This window comes from Mobula birostris, chromosome 12, assembly GCF_030028105.1.
Source record: "Mobula birostris isolate sMobBir1 chromosome 12, sMobBir1.hap1, whole genome shotgun sequence".
In the NCBI taxonomy this organism is placed as follows: Eukaryota; Metazoa; Chordata; class Chondrichthyes; order Myliobatiformes; family Myliobatidae; genus Mobula; species Mobula birostris.
The window spans coordinates 65,224,538-65,247,077 of NC_092381.1; the positions used below are offsets into that span (position 1 = coordinate 65,224,538).

A 22,540-nucleotide genomic window follows, 5' to 3' on the forward strand; every position below is an offset into this window, starting at 1 on the left:
AGGCATCTATTTCACTTCTTAAAAAAGGACAAGGACCTGACTCAATGTGGACCATATCGCCCCCATCTCACTTTTGAATGTGGATGTGAACATTTTGGCTAAAGTGCTTACGTGCCATTTAGAACACCCACTTCCCAAGATAATCTCAGATGATCAAACAGGTTTTATTAAAAATCACCATTCTTTTTTAATATCTGTCAACTGGCTGATGTGGTGTATCCACCCAGTGTTTCTCCGAGTCTGGAGGTTGTTATCTCCTTGGACGCGGAGAAGGCGTTTGATAGAGTGGAGTGGGTATACTTGTTGAGTGTTTTGGAGAAATTTGGATTTGGCAGAATATTTGTAGCCTGGGTTAAGCTATTATATCACTTGCCTTTAGCGTGTATATAGACAAATTATTTTTGATCTATTTCCCATTAACACGTGGCACTTGCCAAGGCTGCCCATTGTCCCCTCTTGTTTTTGCAATTGCAATTGAGCCTCTTTCTATTGCACTTAAGTCAACTACATTATTTCAAGGTGTTAGGAGAGGGGACATAGAACACTGTGTATCCCTATATGCTGATGACCTCTTACTTTATGTTAGCGACCCTGTAGGTAGCAGTCCTGCTATTGTGTCATTATTAGGTCAATTTGGAGCCTTCTTTGGCTATACACTGAACTTTCAAAAAAGCAAATGCTTCCCCATTAATAACTTGGCCCTGCAGATCCAACAGGAATCTTTGCCTTTTCCTTTATCTCAAGATGGTTTTGTATACCTCGGAATACACGTTATTCGCTCTTTTACATCTCTGTTTGAAGCTAACTACAGGCCTCAGGTTAGCCAAATGAAGGCTGATTTTGAGAGATGGCGTAGTTTACCCCTTACTATAGCTGGGAGAATTCAATCAGTGAAAATGACTATACTTCCCATATTTCTTTATTTGTTCCAGTGCTTGCCAGTTTTCTTATCCAAGTTATTTTTCAAATCAGTCGACCAAGCTATAACCTCCTTTATTTGGGTCTCGGCAGCCGGGACAGGGTGGAAGCGCTCGGCAGAGATGGTGCTTGGTGTCGAAGGGCTGGTCGGAGGCTCGAAGTTTTTGGACGGACTCAGAGTGGGCTGTGGTCGGGTGCTTCCAATGCATCGACAGTTGTCAGCGCCTGGAGGTTTATGGCAGGGAAAGTTTCTCCCTTCTGCTGCTTGCTATCGGGGACTATCAGCAGTCCATCGGAACTTTGAGACTTTTTTTAACCATGCCCATGGTCTGCTCTTTATCAAGTTGTGGTATTGCTTTGCACTGCTGTAACTATCTGCTATAATTATGTGGTCTTGTCAGTGTTAGTCTTTGGTCTGTCCTGTTTTATTTTGTGGTATCACTCTGGAGGAACATTGTATCATTTCTTAATGAATGCATGCATTTCTAAATGACAATAAACGAGGACTGAGTGTCCTCATAATCTAATCTAATCTAAAATAAGTTCCCAAGGGTTAATAAGCGCACTCTCCATAGAGGTTGTGACGTAGGTGGAATGGGCCTTCCTAGCTTTATTCATTATTACTGGGCATTGAACATTCAAAAGGTATTATTTTGGCTCCACCGGCCAGATATAAACTGGTAAACAACAGGAATTCTGCAGATGCTGGAAATTCAAGCAACACACATAAAAGTTGCTGGTGAACGCAGCAGGCCAGGCAGCATCTAGGAAGAGGTGCAGTCGACGTTTCAGGCCGAGACCCTTCGTCAGGACACAAACTGGTGCCTGCTTCAGACACGGTCTTGCCACTCCTGTCTCTCAGCTTTAGTGTATTCTTCCTTACCATTGAAATCCTCTCAATTCACATCTAACCCGGTCGTGCTCTCCACCCTCAAAATTTTTAATCAATTTCGCTGCCACTGTAAATTCACACCAGCTTCAGTTTTGTGTCTCATTCATAGAAACCATCTATTTCTTCCCTCCACACTCGATTCAGTTTTTAGACAATGGGGTTTGAACGGTCTTATGCGTATTAAGGATTTGTGCACTGATAACATATTTGATAGTTTTGATAACCTGTGCAGTAAACATGGCCTTCCGCATAATCATTTTTTTAAATACCTGCAGATTTGCCACTTTGTCAAGGAAAAATTTCCCTCTTTTCCTGATCTGCCACCTGCTATGTTGTGGGAAAAACTCACTCTTAACTTTAATAATAAAGGGCTGATCTCTGTACTATACTCTCAGCTGATGTCTTTGGGAGTTCAAGATCTAAACAAAACTAAGACTAGGTGGGAGGATGACCTTGGTATGGATCTGGCTAAGGAATATTGGGCAAAAGCATTGAATAGGATTCGTTCCTAGTCATCATGTGCTAGACTGGGGCTCATACAATTTAAAGTTTTACACAGGGTACGTTTAAGTAAAGCCAGGCTTGCTGACATATATCCCAGGACAGACGCTGGCTGTGATAGGTGTTCCTTCTCTTCGGCTGGTTTAGTGCATGCATTTTGGTCTTGCCCTCAGCTTGATGGCTATTGGGCACTGGTTTTTAAAATTATCAGTGAGGTTTTGGGGGTGACACTGAGACCTTGCCCGCTTATAGCTATATTTGGTGTGGCAGATGATGTGTTGGGTTTAAATGCAAGCCAGTCGGATATCATTGCATTTACATCGCTATTGGCCCGTAGGAGAATCTTGCTGGTCTGGAAATCTGCCACTCCCCCATCTGCTGCTGCTTGGTTAGAGGACGTAATGTTTTTTTCTGAAATTAGAAAAGATTAAATTCACTTTGAGGGGGTCTGTGAAAAGCTGTACTGGAAATGGGGACCTTTCTTGTCATGTTTTGGGAGTCTTAAGGAATTACCTACTAGTTGAGGGCATTTGATTGTACTTGGGAAGTTGCCTCTCTTTTAACACGCATATGGTTTACCTCACAGGATGGTTGATGAACTGTAGTATGAGTGTATTTTGGACCATCTGACACGTTGTGGATGTGTGTGGGCCTTCGTCTTGAAGTAGTGTGGGGATATGGCTGTGAAATGTCCCTACTTGTATTTGTGAATTGTTGTATTGTAAATACATTAGCTGCCATGGAGGAGAACAAAGGGCTTAATTAGGAAGGGGAAAAAAGATTATGAGAGAAAACTGGCAGGGAACATAAAAACAGACTGTAAAAGCTTTTATAGATATGTAAAAAGGAAAAGACTGGTAAAGACAAATGTAGGTCCCCTGCAGACAGAAACAGGTGAATTGATTATGGGGAGCAAGGACATGGCAGACCAATTGAATAATGACTTTGGTTCTGTCTTCACTAAGGAGGACATAAATAATCTTCCAGAAATAGTAGGGGACAGAGGGTCCAGTGAGATGGAGGAACTGAGCGAAATACATGTTAGTAGGGAAGTGGTGTTAGGTAAATTGAAGGGATTGAAGGCAGATAAATCCCCAGGGCCAGATGGTCTGCATCCCAGGGTGCTTAAGGAAGTAGCCCAAGAAATAGTGGATGCATTAGTGATAATTTTTCAAAACTCGTTAGATTCTGGACTAGTTCCTGAGGATTGGAGGGTGGCTAATGTAACTCCACTTTTTAAAAAAGGAGGGAGAGAGAAACCGGGGAATTATAGACCGGTTAGCCTAACGTCGGTGGTGGGGAAACTGCTGGAGTCAGTTATCAAGGATGTGATAACAGCACATTTGGAAAGCGGTGAAATGATCGGACAAAGTCAGCATGGATTTGTGAAAGGAAAATCATGTCTGACGAATCTCATAGAATTTTTTGAGGATGTAACTAGTAGAGTGGATAGGGGAGAACCAGTGGATGTGGTATATTTGGATTTTCAGAAGGCTTTTGACAAGGTCCCACACAGGAGATTAGTGTGCAAACTTAAAACACACGGTATTGGGGGTAAGGTATTGGTGTGGGTGGAGAATTGGTTAGCAGACAGGAAGCAAAGAGTGGGAATAAACGGGACCTTTTCAGAATGGCAGGCGGTGACTAGTGGGGTACCGCAAGGCTCAGTGCTGGGACCCCAGTTGTTTACAATATATATTAATGACTTGGATGAGGGAATTAAATGCAGCATCTCCAAGTTTGCGGATGACACGAAGCTGGGTGGCAGTGTTAGCTGTGAAGAGGATGCTAAGAGGATGCGGGGTGACTTGGATAGGTTGGGTGAGTGGGCAAATTCATGGCAGATGCAATTTAATGTGAATAAATGTGAAGTTATCCACTTTGGTGGCAAAAATAGGAAAACAGATTATTATCTGAATGGTGGCCGATTAGGAAAAGGGGAGGTGCAACGAGACCTGGGTGTCATTTTACACCAGTCATTGAAAGTGGGCATGCAGGTACAGCAGGCGGTGAAAAAGGCGAATGGTATGCTGGCATTTATAGCGAGAGGATTTGAGTACAGGAGCAGGGAGGTACTACTGCAGTTGTACAAGGCCTTGGTGAGACCACACCTGGAGTATTGTGTGCAGTTTTGGTCCCCTAATCTGAGGAAAGACATCCTTGCCATAGAAGGAGTGCAAAGAAGGTTCACCAGATTGCTTCCTGGGATGGCAGGACTTTCATATGAAGAAAGACTGGATGAACTGGGCTTGTACTCGTTGGAATTTAGAAGATTGAGGGGTGATCTGATTGAAACGTATAAAATCCTAAAGGGATTGGACAGGCTAGATGCAGGAAGATTGTTCCCGATGTTGGGGAAGTCCAGTACGAGGGGCCACAGTTTGAGGATAGAGGGGAAGCCTTTTAGGACCGAGATTAGGAAAAACTTCTTCACACAGAGAGTGGTGAATCTGTGGAATTCTCTGCCACAGGAAACGGTTGAGGCCAGTTCATTGGCTATATTTAAGAGGGAGTTAGATATGGCCCTTGTGGCTACGGGGGTCAGGGGGTATGGAGGGAAGGCTGGGGCGGGGTTCTGAGTTGGATGATCAGCCATGATCATAATAAATGGCGGTGCAGGCTCGAAGGGCCGAATGGCCTACTCCTGCACCTATTTTCTATGTTTCTATGTTCGTGGAGGGCGGGTAAGGGGAGGTTTGTTTAGGGGTAAGATATAAAAGCAAAATGGAGGATAATGTAATCCATTATGTATTCTGTATTGTGTCATTCCTTCAATAAAAATATATTAGAGGAGAAAGTTCTTAGGATTTGGGGACCCACACCAAATATCCTTAACCATCTGAGGTGAAAAGGCGCTGTTGTGTCATTTTCACCACACAGTAGTATGTGCAGACCACGTGAGATCCTCGGTGATGTTTATGCTGAGGAACTTAAAGCTGTTCACCCTCCATTGCTTTTGTACAGATCATGCCTGCCCCAGAAGAGAATCTAATGATCCAAGAACCTGAAGCCCTGCCCCCTGCATAGCTACTTGGCCATGCTTTTATCTGCCAAATCATCCTGTTTCTACCCTTACTGTCATGTGGCACAGGTAGCAATCTAGAAATAAGGTATGATATAGATGCATAACCAATACCAGAAGATCTAAACTGGTAAGAAATGATCAGGAAGTAGTTTCACGGCAGAAAAATGTGCATTCAATTGCATTACATTGAATTAAGCTACACCACTTAAGCTAATTTCTCAGTCAAGCTGTATAAGTTTGTCAACACATTCATCTGGAACTGTCACAGTAGTGATAGTTTGTGTATTTAACTAATAAGAGGTACCTATACTTAAGAAGAATATTGTAAATGTTGAAAATATAAATTAAAACTGAAATGTAGATCAAACAAAATCCTTTGTGAGCAAAATAGGCAACATTTTGGGTTGAAGGCCTTCTATCAGAGATAGAAACAATGAAAGTTAACAAATTTTGAGAAAGAGGAGAGGGAAGAAGAGAAAGATTCTGTGGTAGGGTGAAGATCAGTGATTAAATAAGGGTACACTTAAATGCCGACACACATAAAAGTTGCTGGTGAACGCAGCAGGCCAGGCAGCATCTCTAGGAAGAGGTGCAGTTGACGTTTCAGGCCGAGACCCTTCGTCAGGACTAATGCCGACAACTGCATTTAAAATTGTGCATCATCACTTTCTGTGTGTTTGGGTTGCATGATGCACAACAATTAGGTTGCTCAATACAGTATTTGGCTGCACAACCACTCCTGAGCAGTGGATTCCAAACACCCACCATTTTCTGTCCTTTGAGCTTACGCCTATCACCTTAAATACATGTCCTCTGATATGACACATTTCAATCCTGGGAAAAAGATACCAGCTGACTATTCTAGTTGGGAAAAAGATACCAGCTGACTATTCTAGTTAGGTTGAAATGCAGTAGAAGTGCTTAAGCAGCTCAGAGATATGCAGCTGTAATGTACTTAGGGATTTGGATATTATGTAGGTAGAAGGGAGTAGTTTAGTTAGACATTTAATTACTTATTTAATTAGCTTGACATTGTATCGTGGGCTGAAGAGCCCATTTCTGTGCTGCAGTGTTCAGCATTTTATATAAAAGCAGAATTAGGCTATTCAGCCTATCAAGTCTGTTTTGCAGTTCAGTGAAGGGTGACTTCTTTTTCCTCAACCTCATTTACTTACCTTCTCCTCATAAATCTTAATCCTCTGACCAATCAAGAGTCTGTTTTTTTAAATGTAGTGGATTCCAGTTAATTGGGCCATCAGTTAAAAGGACAGCTGATTATTTGGGACAACTCATAAAGACCAAAAACTGAATTGAGAACATAGCTGGAATTCCATTTATTTGTGATGCTAATGTACTTAATTGGGACAGGAGACTGTTGATGAACAGTTTCTGACTAGCAACAGTCATGTGCATTTGTGTGGCCATTACATACTGCCCTGCAACCAGTTTTTAAATAGTGTGAGTTGCACATGTTCACGTTAAAAAAGCAATGATTTTTGTCATTGATCGTTGGCGAGAAATAAGCAAGGAGACGATTGAGAACTGTGTCGCTCACCTGCGGTTTCAATTTTCAAGCTTGGAGATGCCAGAAGCAGCCTGGAGTGAAAGAGAAATGATTCACTACTTCAACAAGTTAGGAATTATGAAGGTATCAAGAATCATCTTAAATGTTACAATGAAAATGAAGATTTGGGGGATGCAATTGACTAAAACCTTGTAAGAAGGTTGTCCATTATTTGCACCAAGTGCCTCCGCTGATTTTATTTATTTACACTCAATCAAAAGAGCACGGTGGATGCATACCTCCATCAATAACTATTAGGGACTAATATACCGTTTTGTAGTACTGTAGAGGTATTGGTAGTGTTCTAATTTGCACTTCATTTAAATACATAGTATGTTACTCAGTTAAACAGTAGTTTGCCTTTTTTTTCTTTCAACTATTTTCAAGAAATTTTGGCTAATTGGGGCAGCTGCCTAATTGAGCCAAACTTTACTGGTCCCGATGTATCTCAATTAACTGGAATCCACAGTACATCCAATGACTTGGCTTCCATAGCCCTCTATGACAACAAATTCTGCAGATTTACCAGCCTCTGGCTGAAAGACTCCATAAAAGCTTCAGACAAAGGAGCAGAATTAGGCCATTTGGTCCATTGAGTCTACTCTACCATATGATCATGGCTGATATATTTCCCTTTCAGCCCCATACTCCTGCTGCTTTCCCGTAATCTTTCATGTCCCGACTAATCAAGAACCTATCAATGACCAGGTCTCCACAGCTGCCAGTGGCAACGAATCCCACAGATTCACCACCCTCTTATTAAGGAAATTCCTTCTTATCTCTGTTCTAAACAGATGCCCCTCTATTCTGAGGTTGTGCCCTCTGGTCTTAGACTCCCACCCCCACTATAGAAAACATCATCTCCACATCCACTCCGAGATCTTCTAATGTTCGATAGTTTTCTTGGAGATCTCCCCTCATTCTTCTAAATTCCAGCAAGTACAGGCCCAGAGCCATCAAATGCTCCTCATATGATAAGCCATTCATTCCTGGAATCATTTTCACGAACTTCCTTTGAACGCTGTACAATATCAGCGCATCCTTTAGATAAGGGGCCCAAAACTGCTCCAAGTGAGGCCTCACCAGTACCTTATAAAGCCTTAGCATTACATCCTTTTTATATTCTAGACCTCTTGAAACAAATGTGAACATTGCATTTGACTTCATCACCGCCATCTCGACCTACAAGTTAACCTTTAGGGAATCCTGCATGAGGACTCCCAAGTCCCTTTGCACCTTGGATTTTTGAATTTTCATCCCATTTAGAAAATAGTCTATGCTTTTATTCCTTGTCCCAAAGTGCATGACCATACATATCCCAACACTGTATTTCATCTGCCACTTCTTTGTCCCTTCTAATCTGTCCAAGTCCTTCTGCACCCTCCCTGCTTCCTCAACACTATCTGCGCTTTCACCTATCATCGTATTATCCATAAACTTGATCATAAAGCCATATATTCTATCACCCAAATCATTGTCGTACAACGTAAAAAGGAGTCCCAGAACCAACCCCTGTGGAACACTGAGTCACCAGTGGCCAACCAGAAAAGGCCTCCTTTATTCGCACTCTATACTTCCAGCCAATCAGCCAATACTCTAACCATGCTAGTATCTTTCCTACAGTACCTTGGGCACTTACCTTGCTAAGTAGCCAGGTACGGCACTTAGTCAAAGGCCTTCTGAAAATCCTTCTCATCTCAGTTTTAAATGACTGTCTCTATTCTGAGGCTGTGCCCTTGGATCCTCAACTCTCCTACTAATGGAAACATCTGCATATCCACTCAGAGTAGAAATAACTAGAATTGTCAGGCAAAAGGGGGTAGGTTAATTTGGCATCATGCTCAGTCCTGGTTCTGTACCTGTACTGGACTTTTCTGTGTTTTAAATGTGAAGTCACTGGGACAGTCACCTGAACATATTGTGGTAGAGTTGAAGGGGTGGATAGTGGTTATTTATGTATTTGTTGATTGATTGATTTATAGATATACAGTGCAGAATAGGCCCTTCTTGCCCCTCAAGCGGCAATGCCCAGCAACCCCTGATTTCTGCCTAGCCTAATCACAGGACAATCCACAATGACCAAATAACCTCCTAAGTGACATGTTTTTGGAATGTAGGAAGAAACTGGAGCATCCAGAGGAAACTGGGATGGTCACAGGGAGAACAGGCTGCGGTGGGAATTGAACCTGAGCTGCTGGTACTATAAAGTGTTATGCTAACTACTACGCTTCCTTAGTTTAGTGCTTCATGCGAAGATGGCCAATCAGCATTTACCATAGAACCATAGAAACTACAACACAGAAACAGGCCTTTTGGCCCTTCTTGGCTGTGCCGAACCATTTTCTGCCTGACCTGCACACGGACCATATCCCTCCATACACCTCCCATCCATGTATCTGTCCAATTCTTAAATGTTAAAAAAGAACCCGCATTTACCACCTCATCTGGCAGCTCATTCCATACTCCCACCACTCTCTGTGTGAAGAAGCCCCCCCTAATGTTCCCTTAAAACCTTTCCCCCCTCACCCTTAACCCATGTCCTCTGGTTTTTTTTCTCCCCTTGCCTCAGTGGAAAAAGCCTGCTTGCATTCACTCTATCTATACCCATCATAATTTTATATACCTCTATCAAATCTCCCCTCATTCTTCTACGCTCCAGGGAATAAAGTCCTAACCTATTCAACCTTTCTCTGTAACTGAGTTTCTCAAGTCCCGGCAGCATCCTTGTAAACCTTCTCTGCACTCTTTCAACCTTATTTATATCCTTCCTGTAATTTGGTGACCAAAACTGAACACAATACTCCAGATTCGGCCTCACCAATGCCTTATACAACCTCATCATAACATTCCAGCTCTTCTACTCAATACTTTGATTAATAAAGGCTAATGTACCAAAAGCTCTCTTTACGACTCTATCTACTTGTGACGCCACTTTTAGGGAATTTTGTATCTGTATTCCCAGATCCCTCTGTTCTACTGCACTCCTCAGTGCCTTACCATTAACCCTGTATGTTCTACCTTGGTTTGTCCTTCCAACGTGCAATACCTCACACTTGTCAGTATTAAACTCCATCTGCCATTTTTCCAGCTGGTCCAAGTCCCTCTGCAGGCTCTGAAAACCTTCCTCACTGTCTACTACACCTCCAATCTTTGTATCATCAGCAAATTTGCTGATCCAATTTACCGCATTATCATCCAGATCATTGATATAGATGACAAATAACAATGGACCCAGCACTGATCCCTGTGGCACACCACTAGTCACAGGCCACAACTCAGAGGAGCAATTCTCTACCACCACTCTTTGGCTTCTTCCATTGAGCCAATGTCTAATCCAATTTACCACCTCTCCATGTATACCTAGCGACTGAATTTTCCTAACTAACCTCCTTAGCTTGGCACTGTAGTATCAGCCTGGATTAAATGCAGAAGTCCATAACCTAGCTTGGGTTACAAAAAAATATATAGCACTGAATCATAACAGACAGGTTATGGTTTTTGTTTAATTTTCCACTCATTGTCACACTTTTCATTTTATTTTCCTTTCTCCTGTAGTTTCAAAGGTCCAATTTAATATCAGAGAAATGTATACAATATACATCCTGAAATGCTTTTTTTTCTGCAGCCATCCACGAAAATAGAGTGCCCCAAAGAATGAATGACAGTTAAATGTTAGAACCCTAAAATCCCCCCCAGCTCCTCTCCCTCCTGCGTGTAAGCAGCAGCGAGCAACAATCCCCCTCCCCCCCCCACCAGCAAAAAAAAAGAAAAGCATCGGCACCTGCCACCAAGCACTCAAGCACGAGCAAAGCAATAGCAAAGACACAGACTTGCATTTACCCCAGAAATTTCGCCTTTCACCCAGTATACGACATACCACTGGCTCTCTCTCTCCCTAATAAGGGAGAAGGAGGTGTCCCATTTTCCCAGTGAGCAGGGAGACATAACAAACAACTCGCTGGTTTACGATGTTAAAAGTCTGTTACATTGCCTTTTTCGAGCTCTGTGCCAGAAGATCTCAAAGATTTTAGGTCTCCAGGCACGCAGCAGATATCCCAGCGACGCACAGGTTTCCTGCAGTGACACCAACCCTCGATCTGCCTGTCTCCAGAGCCCTGAGACCCTTGGCTTCCAAATCCGAGCTGGACTCAATGGTCGGTTATGAAACCCTAAGAGCGGGTCTCATTCCCACAAAGAACCGAAGTCAGCGTGTAACTCCAGGTCAGGGTCTTCCAAAGAAAGATATTAAAGATGGAAATAGAGCTGTTTCCGAAGATGCAAGCAAAGGAGTTGCCGTTTAGCGCCATCATTACTCCGCTCCACCTCTTTTATTCCTTTAGCGTCGCTTATTCCTTTTACCTCTCCCTGGATGTATGTTCCACTGAACTGGCAGTTTTGTCCTGATTCTCTTGTTGCTAGACTGCACACTCGCTTTCTTGAACACCCGTGTGTCTTTGGTGCCAACTGCCATCATTATATGTAAGATTACATGTTTTTGTGATTTTCATTAGCATGAGCTAATGGAACTGAAGCAATTTAGCAGAGATTTATTTAAAACAATTGAATTATGATCATCTATACTGGTGGAAGAATAAAATGTCCTCTTCTTTTGGAGCCACATAAAAATAGAAATGATCTTGACAGAAACGGCAACTGACCTTTTCCCTCCATAGATGCTGCCCAACCTGCCAAGTTCCTCCAGTGCTGCTTGTGAATTTCCTCTGCTTGTCCAATTTTTGAAATCCCAGACAGGAACAACTAAATTATGTATTTAGCTTCAAATACATAATTTTTTGTTTTGAATCTTTTCTGAAGTGAGGCAATGCTGCACATCTAAGTATTAATTCCATGTTTTATTTTTCAACAGATGCTGGTGATTCTGCAAACATGAAAGCTCCACATAGGGTGTTTGCCTCAGTTCTACCTTCTAGTGTTGCTTTTTGTGATTATGGCTTTTCAACTGAGGGAAGTAAGGACCTGGAAGATCGTTTTAAAGAGTTGTTGGATTATGATCTGCACCCAGCACAACTGGATAGGACAGAAGAAATCATGTTGGGTAAGCTATGCAATTATATTGTGAATGTTTTTTCCTGCAATGCATGCATATTGTGGTCTCCAGTTATAATAGTGTAGTTACTTGTGATTATAGCATTATGACACCAACAACAATAAAATGACTGATTAATATCAGAATCATATTTTATTCACATTAACTATTGAATTTGTTATTAGCAGAAGAATTTGCCATAAAGTTTTCAGAGATACTAGTTGAAGCTAGTTAAGGAGAATGTGTTTTGGATTGGGGCTGGAAACTATTAAATGACTCAACTCTGGGTAAATTAGATGATTTTTATGCACAATGCTGCATATTTGTCATTTTATGAGTGCATCCAATGACATCATTGTTAAAATGTTGGAGGTATATCATCTTTTAGCAAATTGTCCATATCAAATGTAAACACAGGGTCAGTTAAAAACTGCAGCAAAGAAAAATAGAGATGATTTCCCAAGTGCATACATTCCTGAAGTAATTATATAATTATGTTAAAACGTGCATCTATTCATGAACCACATCTGTTTTGGGGGATGAGGTAACGAAAGAGTAAACCATGATCAGCCAATGGGGAGCTTATTCTGGAAATTGAAGTTAAGGAAGTTAGCTCTCAAGATAAAGGCAAAAGGTTAGAAAAGCAATCTATAAGCTCAGAGAAAGTAAGGCAGACAGGCAGTAAAAATTATGGCAGTTATCAGAGATGGCAAAAACAGTCGGATAATTTAGAAACCGCTCGCAAAATAACTGAGGTAAATTTTGGAAAGGAACAATATGTAAGGATCTTTTTCTTAGATATCCAAAATCCATTGCTGTACAGGTTTTGTATTTCTGTCAAACAGGTCATAGATCGTTGATGCATTCTGATTGAAAGTCCAGCCATGAGTTGATCTTTTGATGAAACCGATAGCTTTTAGCAAACTGATAGTTATTTATACTTTAGGTCTGAACTACATACATTCAGTGGCCACTTTATTAGGTACAGGAGTTGAACCAGTGTGGTCTTCTGCTGCTGCAGCCCATCCACTTTAAAATTCAACATATTTTGCATTCAGAGATGCGCTTCTGCACACCACCATTGTAACACGTAGTTAGAGTTACTGTTGCCTTCCTGTCAGCTTGAACCAGTCTGACCTTTCTGATTAACACCCACAGAACTGCCCACCGCTCAATGAATTTTTTTTTTGTTTTTCATATCATTCTCTGTAAATTCTGGAGACTGTTGTGCGTGAACACTCCAGAAGATCAGCAGTTTCTGAGATGCTCAAACCACCATATCTGGCATTAGCAATCATTCCGTGGTCAAAGCCACATTTCTTTCCCATTCTGACATTTGGTCTGAACCTTTGAACCTCTTGATCTTGTCTGCCTTCTTTTATGTATTGAATTGCTGCCACATGGTTGGCTGGTTAGATATTTGTATTAACAGGCTGGTGTGCAAGTGTACCTAATAAAGTGGCCAATGAGTGTATATTGTTTTAACTGAACTGAGTTGGTCCTTTGGCTGAGTTGGTCCTTTGGCTAAGTTTTCCTGCCTTTGTAAGTTTCTGTGAGACATAATCTCATTTATTCAAGTAGTGATTTCAAACTACTGGAAATTCTTTAACTTCTTGGTCTGTTACTATCTTGTGTTGATCGGTCTTGTTAATAAGTCTTTGATTTATCTTTTTGAACTGTATTTTTTTGCACAGCATTACAGAAACTAGAACAACCTTGTTTCTATCATTTAATCATAGAAAGTGGCATTGTGATCTTCTGAGTGAACATATCGCATATGAATTAGGTTTATGTTGATTTTCCAATTAATAAAAGTATCACATGTAATTTATTGGTTACAAAAAGAATAATTGTGAACATGACTGCCTTTATGATACAATTTTCACTTCAGTCAAAATAATAAGGGTAATAGGAAGTTGTTTAGAATTATAACTCTTATGTTTTGATTTCAGAAGGTAAGTGTCATAGATGTTAGAAGAATGTATCAGTTGGTGAGTGTAAACCACGTTATATGTCAGTGATCTAGATGATAGAATGAATGGCTTTGTGGCCAAGTTTGTAGATCATACAAAAATAGATGCTTTAAAAGCTATAAAAAGTATGCTATAAAAGATGCTATAAAAAGTAGATACTTTTTATAGGGACTGTAATGTTGAGGAAGCGTGGAATCTGCAGAAAGACTTTGACAGATTAGTCAAATGAACAAGGAACTGTCAGATGGAGATTAGTATAGTGAAGTGTATGATGATGCACATAGGTAGAAGGCATAAGGGCGCAGACTACCTCTAATTGGGGAGCATATTCAGAAATTAGAGATGTAAAGGGACTTGAGAGTCTCCTGCAGGATTCCCTAAAGGTTAACTTGAAGATTGAGTTGGTGTTTAAGGAATGCAAATGCAATGTTAGCATTCATTTCAAGAGGACTAGAATATAAAAGTAAGGATGTAATGTTGAGGCTTTATAAGGCATTGGACAGACTGCACTTGAAGTATAATGAGCAGTTTTGGGCCCCTTTGAAAAGATCTGCTAGCATTAGAAAGGATCCTTTTGAGGAGGTCCATGAGAATGGTTCTGGGAATGAAGGGGTTAACATATGAAGAGCTTTGATGGCTTTGTGCCTATACTCACTGGAGTTTACAAAAATGACGGTAGGGTGGGATCTTATGGAAACCTATCAAATATTGAAAGGCCTAAAAAGAGTGGCCATGGAGAGGATGTTTCTACAGTGGGGGAGTCCAGGACCAAAGGGCACAACCTCAGAATAGAAGGACAGCCGTTTATAACAGAGATGAGGAATTTCTTGAGACAGAGGGCATTCAATCTGGTGAATTCATTGTTTTTATGCTGTTTCTAGCTTGACACAAAATTGAGCATTTCAATATATTGCAATTACAATATATGAGACTCAAATTTCTCACATTTGAAGATGAAACATTTTCCTATATTCCCATTGATAGTTTAAAAAAAATCTTTAGAATTAAAGTACCAAGCAACTCCTCAGCAAGTGAGCAACAGACATCTGAATATGAAAGTCCAGTCAGCATCACGTTATCAGTTCATCCTAATGCTGAATTATTATCAGAGAACTTGCATCACAGACATATTGCATTTTGAAAAAGCATATTGTTACAATTGGCTTTTCATGCACTTCATTTGTATCCTTAAAGTCAAATTCAGCAGATTGATGTTAATTAAAGATCATTGTCTCAATTAAATCAACCAAAGACCCTGAGTGAAGAGAAAATTAGTGATTAGTTTCCTTCCTATGTGATTGTTATGAGGAGCTTAAATAACTGGGCCCCAGTGCATATCTTGAACTTAAACATATAAATTTGACCTAACAGCCATCATTCAAGTAGCTTTCACAGTAGACTTTGGGAGATTGATGTTACTTTTCTCAGTCCATGATATAATATTAATCCTGAAGAAAACAAAACTATTGAAAAGTCTTGGCATATTGAACCAGCCTGTTAAATTATGCTACATGTTAATGATTTAAATTGCATATGACCAGTCAAGTGCAAGGAAATATTAAATCAGTTGCTTTCCTTGTTGATCTTTTAATGAATTACCAGTCTGTAATCAGGTCTCAGATTTCCACCTATGCTGATGTTGTTGCTTTTGAGACTCAGTTCAGCGACCTTTCTATTTTGAAAACCACATTCACTATTAACATGAACATTAAACCAAATACCGCAAAGACTGTTTTCTGCTTTTGTTGCTTGTTTTGAATTTTGCATGAAGTGAGGGTGAATTATATTAAACCAGCAGCACAAATAATGTTGTTAAACCTCTGATGCAATTCTTTGTGATCCCAATTTAAGGAAAAAATATACATAAAGCAAATAGTGTAAAACAGCAATTGAGAAAGATATCTGTGGTTTGTTAAACTAAAAGAGTGATGATAAGTTGTATGAGTCGATTACATATACAGTTAGATCAATGTACTCAAATTCTTTTATGAGGAGTATATATAGGGTAACTGCAGGCTTTTTCCACTGAGGTTGGGTGGGACTACAACTAGAGGTCATGGGTTGAGGGTGAAAGGTGCAAAGTTTAAGAGGAACATGGGAGGAAACTTCTTCACTCAGAGTGTCGTGAGATTGGTAAAAGCCGCCAGCATTAGTGGTGCATGTGAGCTTGATTTCAACATTTTAAGAGAAGTTTGAATGGGTACATAGATGGCAAGGGTATGGTGGGCTGTGGTTCTGGTGCAGGTCAATGGAAGTAGGCAAATTAAATGGTTCTGCACAGACTAGATGGGCTGAAGTGCCTGTTTCTGTCCTGTACTTTTCCATGACTCTATAAGTTGCATTCATATCCACTATATTTTCAGACCAGTATGATTATATGGATATTGGTGACTGTAATGGGATCTGCCAACAAAATTAAAACATCAGTGTTATTTTTAATTCATTATCAGACACAACTTCAAATCCCAAAATATTCATGCAGATGAAAAACAACAGTATTGTTTTATTTTGTTGTTTTACTTCTACACCTATGTTGCCCAAAGAAAGATGTGTAATTTAATCTGTAACATGGGTTTTGCACTCTGCTTCTTATGTATGAGGCATCCTGTACTAGCCCTGATTTCTAAAAGTCTAGTGATAAAATGGTGGAATTTTAGCTCCGGTGAAATTACATAACAGCTTTATGGATACTGTTTGGTTCATAAAAGGCTCAAAACACAACACAGATGATGTTTGACTTGGCAGCATCGGAAAATGACATTGGGAAATAGCCTGGGCTGTAACAATTACTGTTAATTGTTCTTCATTTTCATTGTACATTGTACAATTTTTTAACTGTTTTGTTTAATAGTTGTACTAGGACTGTGAGATTTTTGTATATTTTAAATATTTAAATAAAAATATTCGCCAGAACTTCTAGCTTCTGAAAATGGCTGGTATGTGATTCTTTAGTTGTTGCATTCCAAATTAAGAAAAGAAAATCAGGTAGAGTACATAACACAGACTGTAGCTGATCATCCTGTTTTACATCCTTTCTCAGGCCAAAGTTCTGTTATTACCCAAGCTCATGTCATTATTTAACTATCTTAGTTTATTGTTGTCCTTTTATTTCTTTTTTGATTTCCAGATGTCTAATATTTGTTTCTTTTTTTCTATATACTGAATGCAAAATCTGTAGAAGAGATGGGGGTCGAACCTGTCCAAGGTAAAATTAAAATGAATGTAATTTAAGTATAAGAAATTGGAGATATGTTTATAGTTTCTTTACATTCCAGTATTTAATGGGGGAAAATGTAATCTGAAGGGAAATTATTGTTTTTATAGTTATTGCAAAATAGCAAGAAGAAAAATGCAGTTTTGTTTTCCTGCTGTGTGGTTATTTTCATACAAGTTGATGTTCGGCTTAAAATTTAACCTAAAGACTATCTTCCCATAAAGTGATATATGCTGTATTTCTGATTTTATGGGTTATGTTGGAAAAGGTCATAATGTGAAACAATAGTTCACTAAGAGGGTCATTCTCCAGTATGCTTCACACGTAGAACAATTTGACTTTACCTATGCTGGCATTCTGATTTTAATACAAACTGGGAATCTGGCACTCATGGGAGAAAAGAAGGAAATTGATCAATAGGGCTCTAGATCTTCACTATCTTAATATATTTAACACTAGCCTTATTTCTTATAAAGTACCATGTTTTATTGTTCTGGAAGTTCAGAGAAGAATAGGGAATGATACTATATCTTATGGCTACGTGATCCTGGAATGGCACTCTGGAGAACAGGAAAGTCTCCAAATCTTAAGGAAATAAAACAGGTCACACAACAGCTTCATTGGGAACCCAAACATATTTAAATATTGTTGCACTAATTTGACAAAAATATCACAATATTTGTAATCCCACTATTAATCTGTGTATTTTGACATTTACTACATCTACCTACTCAGAAGAGAATATTGTTACCATTCAGTCTTGGAATAATGAAACCCTTAATTGACACTTTACCTTTTAGGTAACACATTTGATGCTCCACTTTACAGATTACTTATGACTTCATTTTATCCTCTGTAAGAAATTAGGTCAATTGAGAAACTTTATCCTACCTTTCTCTTACAATCACAATGATACACACAAAGGCAAGCACAGCAGTGATAGTAGTTCGGTAGAATCATAAAGATGTGTAATAAGCCTGTGTGTTGGAATAAGGGGTAGAGGTAGAGGCTGAAAGGGTAGTTTATTACTTACATTTCTTCATCACTGTGATACCCTTGGTGTCCCAATCTGTATACTTATCATCCCTACATGTAGCAACACTCTTCAAGCTCATCACTTCTTTGAGGCAAAACAGGCCCCTTTTCATCTGCTGTTGCAACTTTATCCTGCAAGCCATTTTCTAGCCCTCCTTGTAAATAAGTTTTAATATGTGAAAACAGTTGTGCATTCCAAGTCTATTTATTGTTTTTCATTGGAGCACTGCAACAAAAGAGCTGAAATTTCTGAGAGTACCCAACCCTTAATTCAGCATGCTTAAAATGTTTCCACTTGTTCTTTCACACTTTCAAACAGATCTTCCGTCCCCTTATCCCAACTCGAATTATCTAACATTCATGCCATTTCTTCAAAAATACTTGGTTAATAAATTTTATTCCTTTTTCAGATTCCAAATAAATATAAAATGTTTGCATGCACATTTATCTTGCAATGTTGACCTGTCATTCAAATGCTGAATTGTCAAAATCTATTCTGAGTGTGCTTTTTCACAATACCTTTTCCTCCACTAAATATACAATGTGCTTAATTTATGAAGAATAACTCAAGCATTTATATAATTGAAATGTTTTCCCCTCATTTTCTTTTTATCAAAATATGAAAACTTTAGAGATTTTCACCAGACTGAGAATAGTATGTTTCACCCAATTTATCTGTTTCTGCTCGCAATGTTGAAACACAAGGCACCTGGGTGAAAATGGATTAGAATTTAGTTTGCATATTTTGCCTATTTTTGTGGTGGCTTTCTTGAACTGAATCAGTTAAAACTGTTGCTGAATGACAGTTAGCCTGCCATTGAGCAAAATGTTGCAGCTTCAACAGTCTTTGCTTGGCAGTGTATTCCAGCTACCCACCACTGTCTGTGTAAAAGAAAACTTGCCTCTCATATCTCCTTTGAACTTGCCCCTTCTCACCTTAAATGAAAGCACTCTGGTATTACTCATACAACCCTGGGATAAATATACTGGCTGTCTTCTCTATGCCTCTCATAATCTTACAATCATCTATCAGATCTCCCCTCAACCTCCACTCTTGGAGGTTCCATATTATAATCCCATGTAAGTGATTGCACCATTCTTATTTTTGAGTTTTACCTGTGTAGACTCAGTGGATGACCTCTCCATATGTCCACTCTGAGTGTGGCTGTGATATTGTCCTACTTCCCTCCCCAACCTTGTCAAGATGACATCAGGTAGTGGCGACTCTTTTATGTGCAGCTCCAAAGGGAATCATCAAATATTCCTGTTTAAGACTAATACATCTGAAATCTACAGTCACAGCTGTGGATACTTCAGTAAGCAACATAGTTTTAAAATGTTTAAAAAATCTGTTGATCTTTGGCAGGGAAACTGCCAAGGTTATCTTAAAAGTGAAAAAGCAATTCCAAGTGAAGTTGGAGATAGAAATGGATGCTTGTAAGCTACAGCATGGTTAGGTTCCTGCAAGGCGAAACCTAACGTCATAAATGGCTGGGGTGCTTCACTCCCTGATGAGGTGAACTCTTTATATGCATGCTTTGAGATGGAGAACAAAACTCTATCTGTGCGGTTCCCTGCAGCGTCATGGCAACCCTGTGTTATCAGAGTCCAATGGCAGAGCACCTTTCAAAAGGATGAGCTCTCAAAGCCCCAATGGCGTACCTGGCAGAAACCAAAAAACCATGCAGCTTACTGGTTGGAGTGTTCAAGGACGTCTTCAATTTTTTCACTGCAATTGAAGGTTCGCATCTGCTTCAGAAGGATATCAATCATACCAGTGCTCAAGAAGAGCAGAGTGAGCTGCCTCAATGACTACCAGCCAGTAGCACACACGTCTATTATGATGAAGTGCTTTGAGAGGTTGGTAATGCTTAAAAGTAACTTCTGTCTAAGTAAGGATCAAAGCCCATTGCAATTTGTCTACCACCACAACAGGTCTACAGCAGATGCAGTCTCATTGGCTTTGCACTCAGCCTTGGACGACCTAGAAATTAGCAAACCTTCATTAGGGTACTGTCTATTGATTACTGCTCAGCGCTCAATACTATTATTCTGTCAATACTAATCAACAAGATTTGAAACCTGGGCCTTTGGACTTCCCTCTACAATTAGATCCTTACCTTTCTCATTCGGTGATCACAGACAGTTCGGATAGAAAATAACATCTCCGCTGACAAACAATGCAGGTTTCCCTTAAAAGATGCATGCTTAACCCTCTGCTCTGTGCTCTCTACGCTCATAATTGTGTGGCCAAGCAAGTACCATTTATAAACTTGCTTATGACACAACTGCTGTTGGCAGAATCTCAGGTGATGACGAACAGGTGTCCAAGAGTAAGATAGATTGACTGCTTGAATGGTGTCACCACAACAACCTTACACTCAAAGTCAGTAAGACCAAGGAATGATTGTTGACTGAAGGAAGGAGAAGTTGGCAGAACATATACCAGTCCTCATCGAGGAGTCTATTCTGGGCCCAACATATTGATGCAATTAGGAAAAAGGCATGCCAGCAGTTATTTCATTAGGAGTTTGAAGAGATTTGGTATATAAGACTCGCAAATTTCTGCAGATGTACAGTGGACAGCATTCTAACAGGTTGCATCGCCATCTGGTATGGAGGAACCGATACAAAGGATCAGAAAAAGCTGCAGAAAATTACAAACTCAGCTAGCTCTATCATGGGCACTAGCCTCCCCACCACTGAGGACATCTTCAAAAGTCAATGGCTAAAGGCAGTATCCAACATTAAGGACCCTCACCATCCAGGACATGTCTTTTTCTCATTATCCTCAGGAAGGAAGTACAGGACCCTGAAGACACATACTCAATGTTTTAGGAACAGCTTCTTCCCCTCCACCATCAAATTTCTGAATAGTCCATCAACACTGCCCCATTATTCTGCTGTCATACTTTTTTATGTTTGTACTTCTTATTTGTACTTATTGTAACTTATAAACATTTTATGTATTCCACTGTATTGTTCACAATATGTCTGAAAACAAATCTGATTCTAATTCTGATTCATTTATCTTTTCTGAAACATTGAAACACTAGAATATTAAGCATTCATTTCTGTGCCCCTCTCAACCTTGTGTCTGTTATGGCCATAATGTTATAGTTCCATATACTGATATATTCATCACCCTCACCTTTAATACTGCTAGCATTAAAGTACATATACTTTAGCTGTGGCATTGCCCTCTGTGACATTGCTCCTGCCCTATCTTACTGGTCATGATATCTTACTGCCTCTTAATCCTGGTGTTCTGGTTCCCGTCCCTCTACTAAACCAGTGTGAACCCTCTCATGTAGCACTAGTGAAACACTCAGCTGGGATATTAGTTCCCCCCGCAGTTAGGGTTCAACCTATCCCTCTTGTGCAGGTTATCCCTTCCTCTGAAAAGGCTTAAATAATCCAAGAGTCTGAAATCCTGCTCCCTGTACCAGTTTCTCAGCCATTCATTCATTCATCCATCTGTTCTGTCTTTCTATTCCGGTCCTGACTAGCAGATGGCAGCAGGTGTAATCTTGAGATTACTACATTTGAGGTCCTGCTTATCAGCCTCTTTCCTAGCTCTCTATACTTACTGCGATGTACCTCTTCCCTCATTCTATCTTATGTCAGTGGTGCTAACATGCAACACGACTTTTGGCAGCTCACTCTCTCCTTGAGAATATTCTATAGCCATTCTGACATGTATTCGACTTAGCACCTGGGAGAAACCACACCATCTTAGTGCCTCTGGCAGGCATAGAATCTCCTCTCTGTTCTCCTAACTAGCGAGTTTCGATTCATTAATGTTCAGTCTGACTTTGCCCTTCCCTGCTGAGCCTTGGAGCTGGCTACAAATCTATTGACTTAACTTCTGCTGTGCCTGATAGGTCATTTTCCCACTTCCCACCCCTGTATCCAAAGGGGCACACTTATTGCTGAAGGGAATGGCCACAGGGGAACCCTGTGTTAACATCCTACTCCTCTTGCCTCTCCTAATGGTTACCCATCTATCTGAAGCATGTATCTTAGGTATGAACACTTCAGTGAACTATATGAGAATAAATTACAAGAAAAATGAATTACCTGAGAGCCAGCATAGACTTGAAATGCGAAATGGCATTTATCAAAAGAATATAAGTGGAGAAAACAAACCTCATAAAGCAAGTTATTCTTCTTCCAATACTTATGAATACCTTATACCTTATTGTCGCCAAACAATTAGTACTGGAACGCACAATCATCACAGCAATATTTGAATCTGCGCTTCACACATACTATCATGGAATATCATGGAATTCAAAAAATGTTTTATTGCAAGTTTTTATAGCCTTATTATATAGTGTGGTACAACATGTAAATATAATTTGAAATTAC

General features: G+C 39.9%; 1 protein-coding gene across 5 annotated transcripts in view; it reads left to right on the forward strand.

Annotated features, from left to right (window-relative positions):
- The window catches only part of odr4 (odr-4 GPCR localization factor homolog), a 100,246-nt gene that overhangs the window by 69,527 nt on the left and 8,179 nt on the right, over nucleotides 1–22,540 (forward strand). For all 5 annotated transcript variants that reach the window (XM_072273960.1, XM_072273959.1, XM_072273958.1 and 2 more), the window contains 2 exons: nucleotides 11,768–11,956; nucleotides 17,099–17,125. In XM_072273960.1, coding sequence (XP_072130061.1) covers nucleotides 11,768–11,956; nucleotides 17,099–17,125 — 216 coding nt within the window. The remainder of the gene's footprint in view (nucleotides 1–11,767; nucleotides 11,957–17,098; nucleotides 17,126–22,540) is intronic.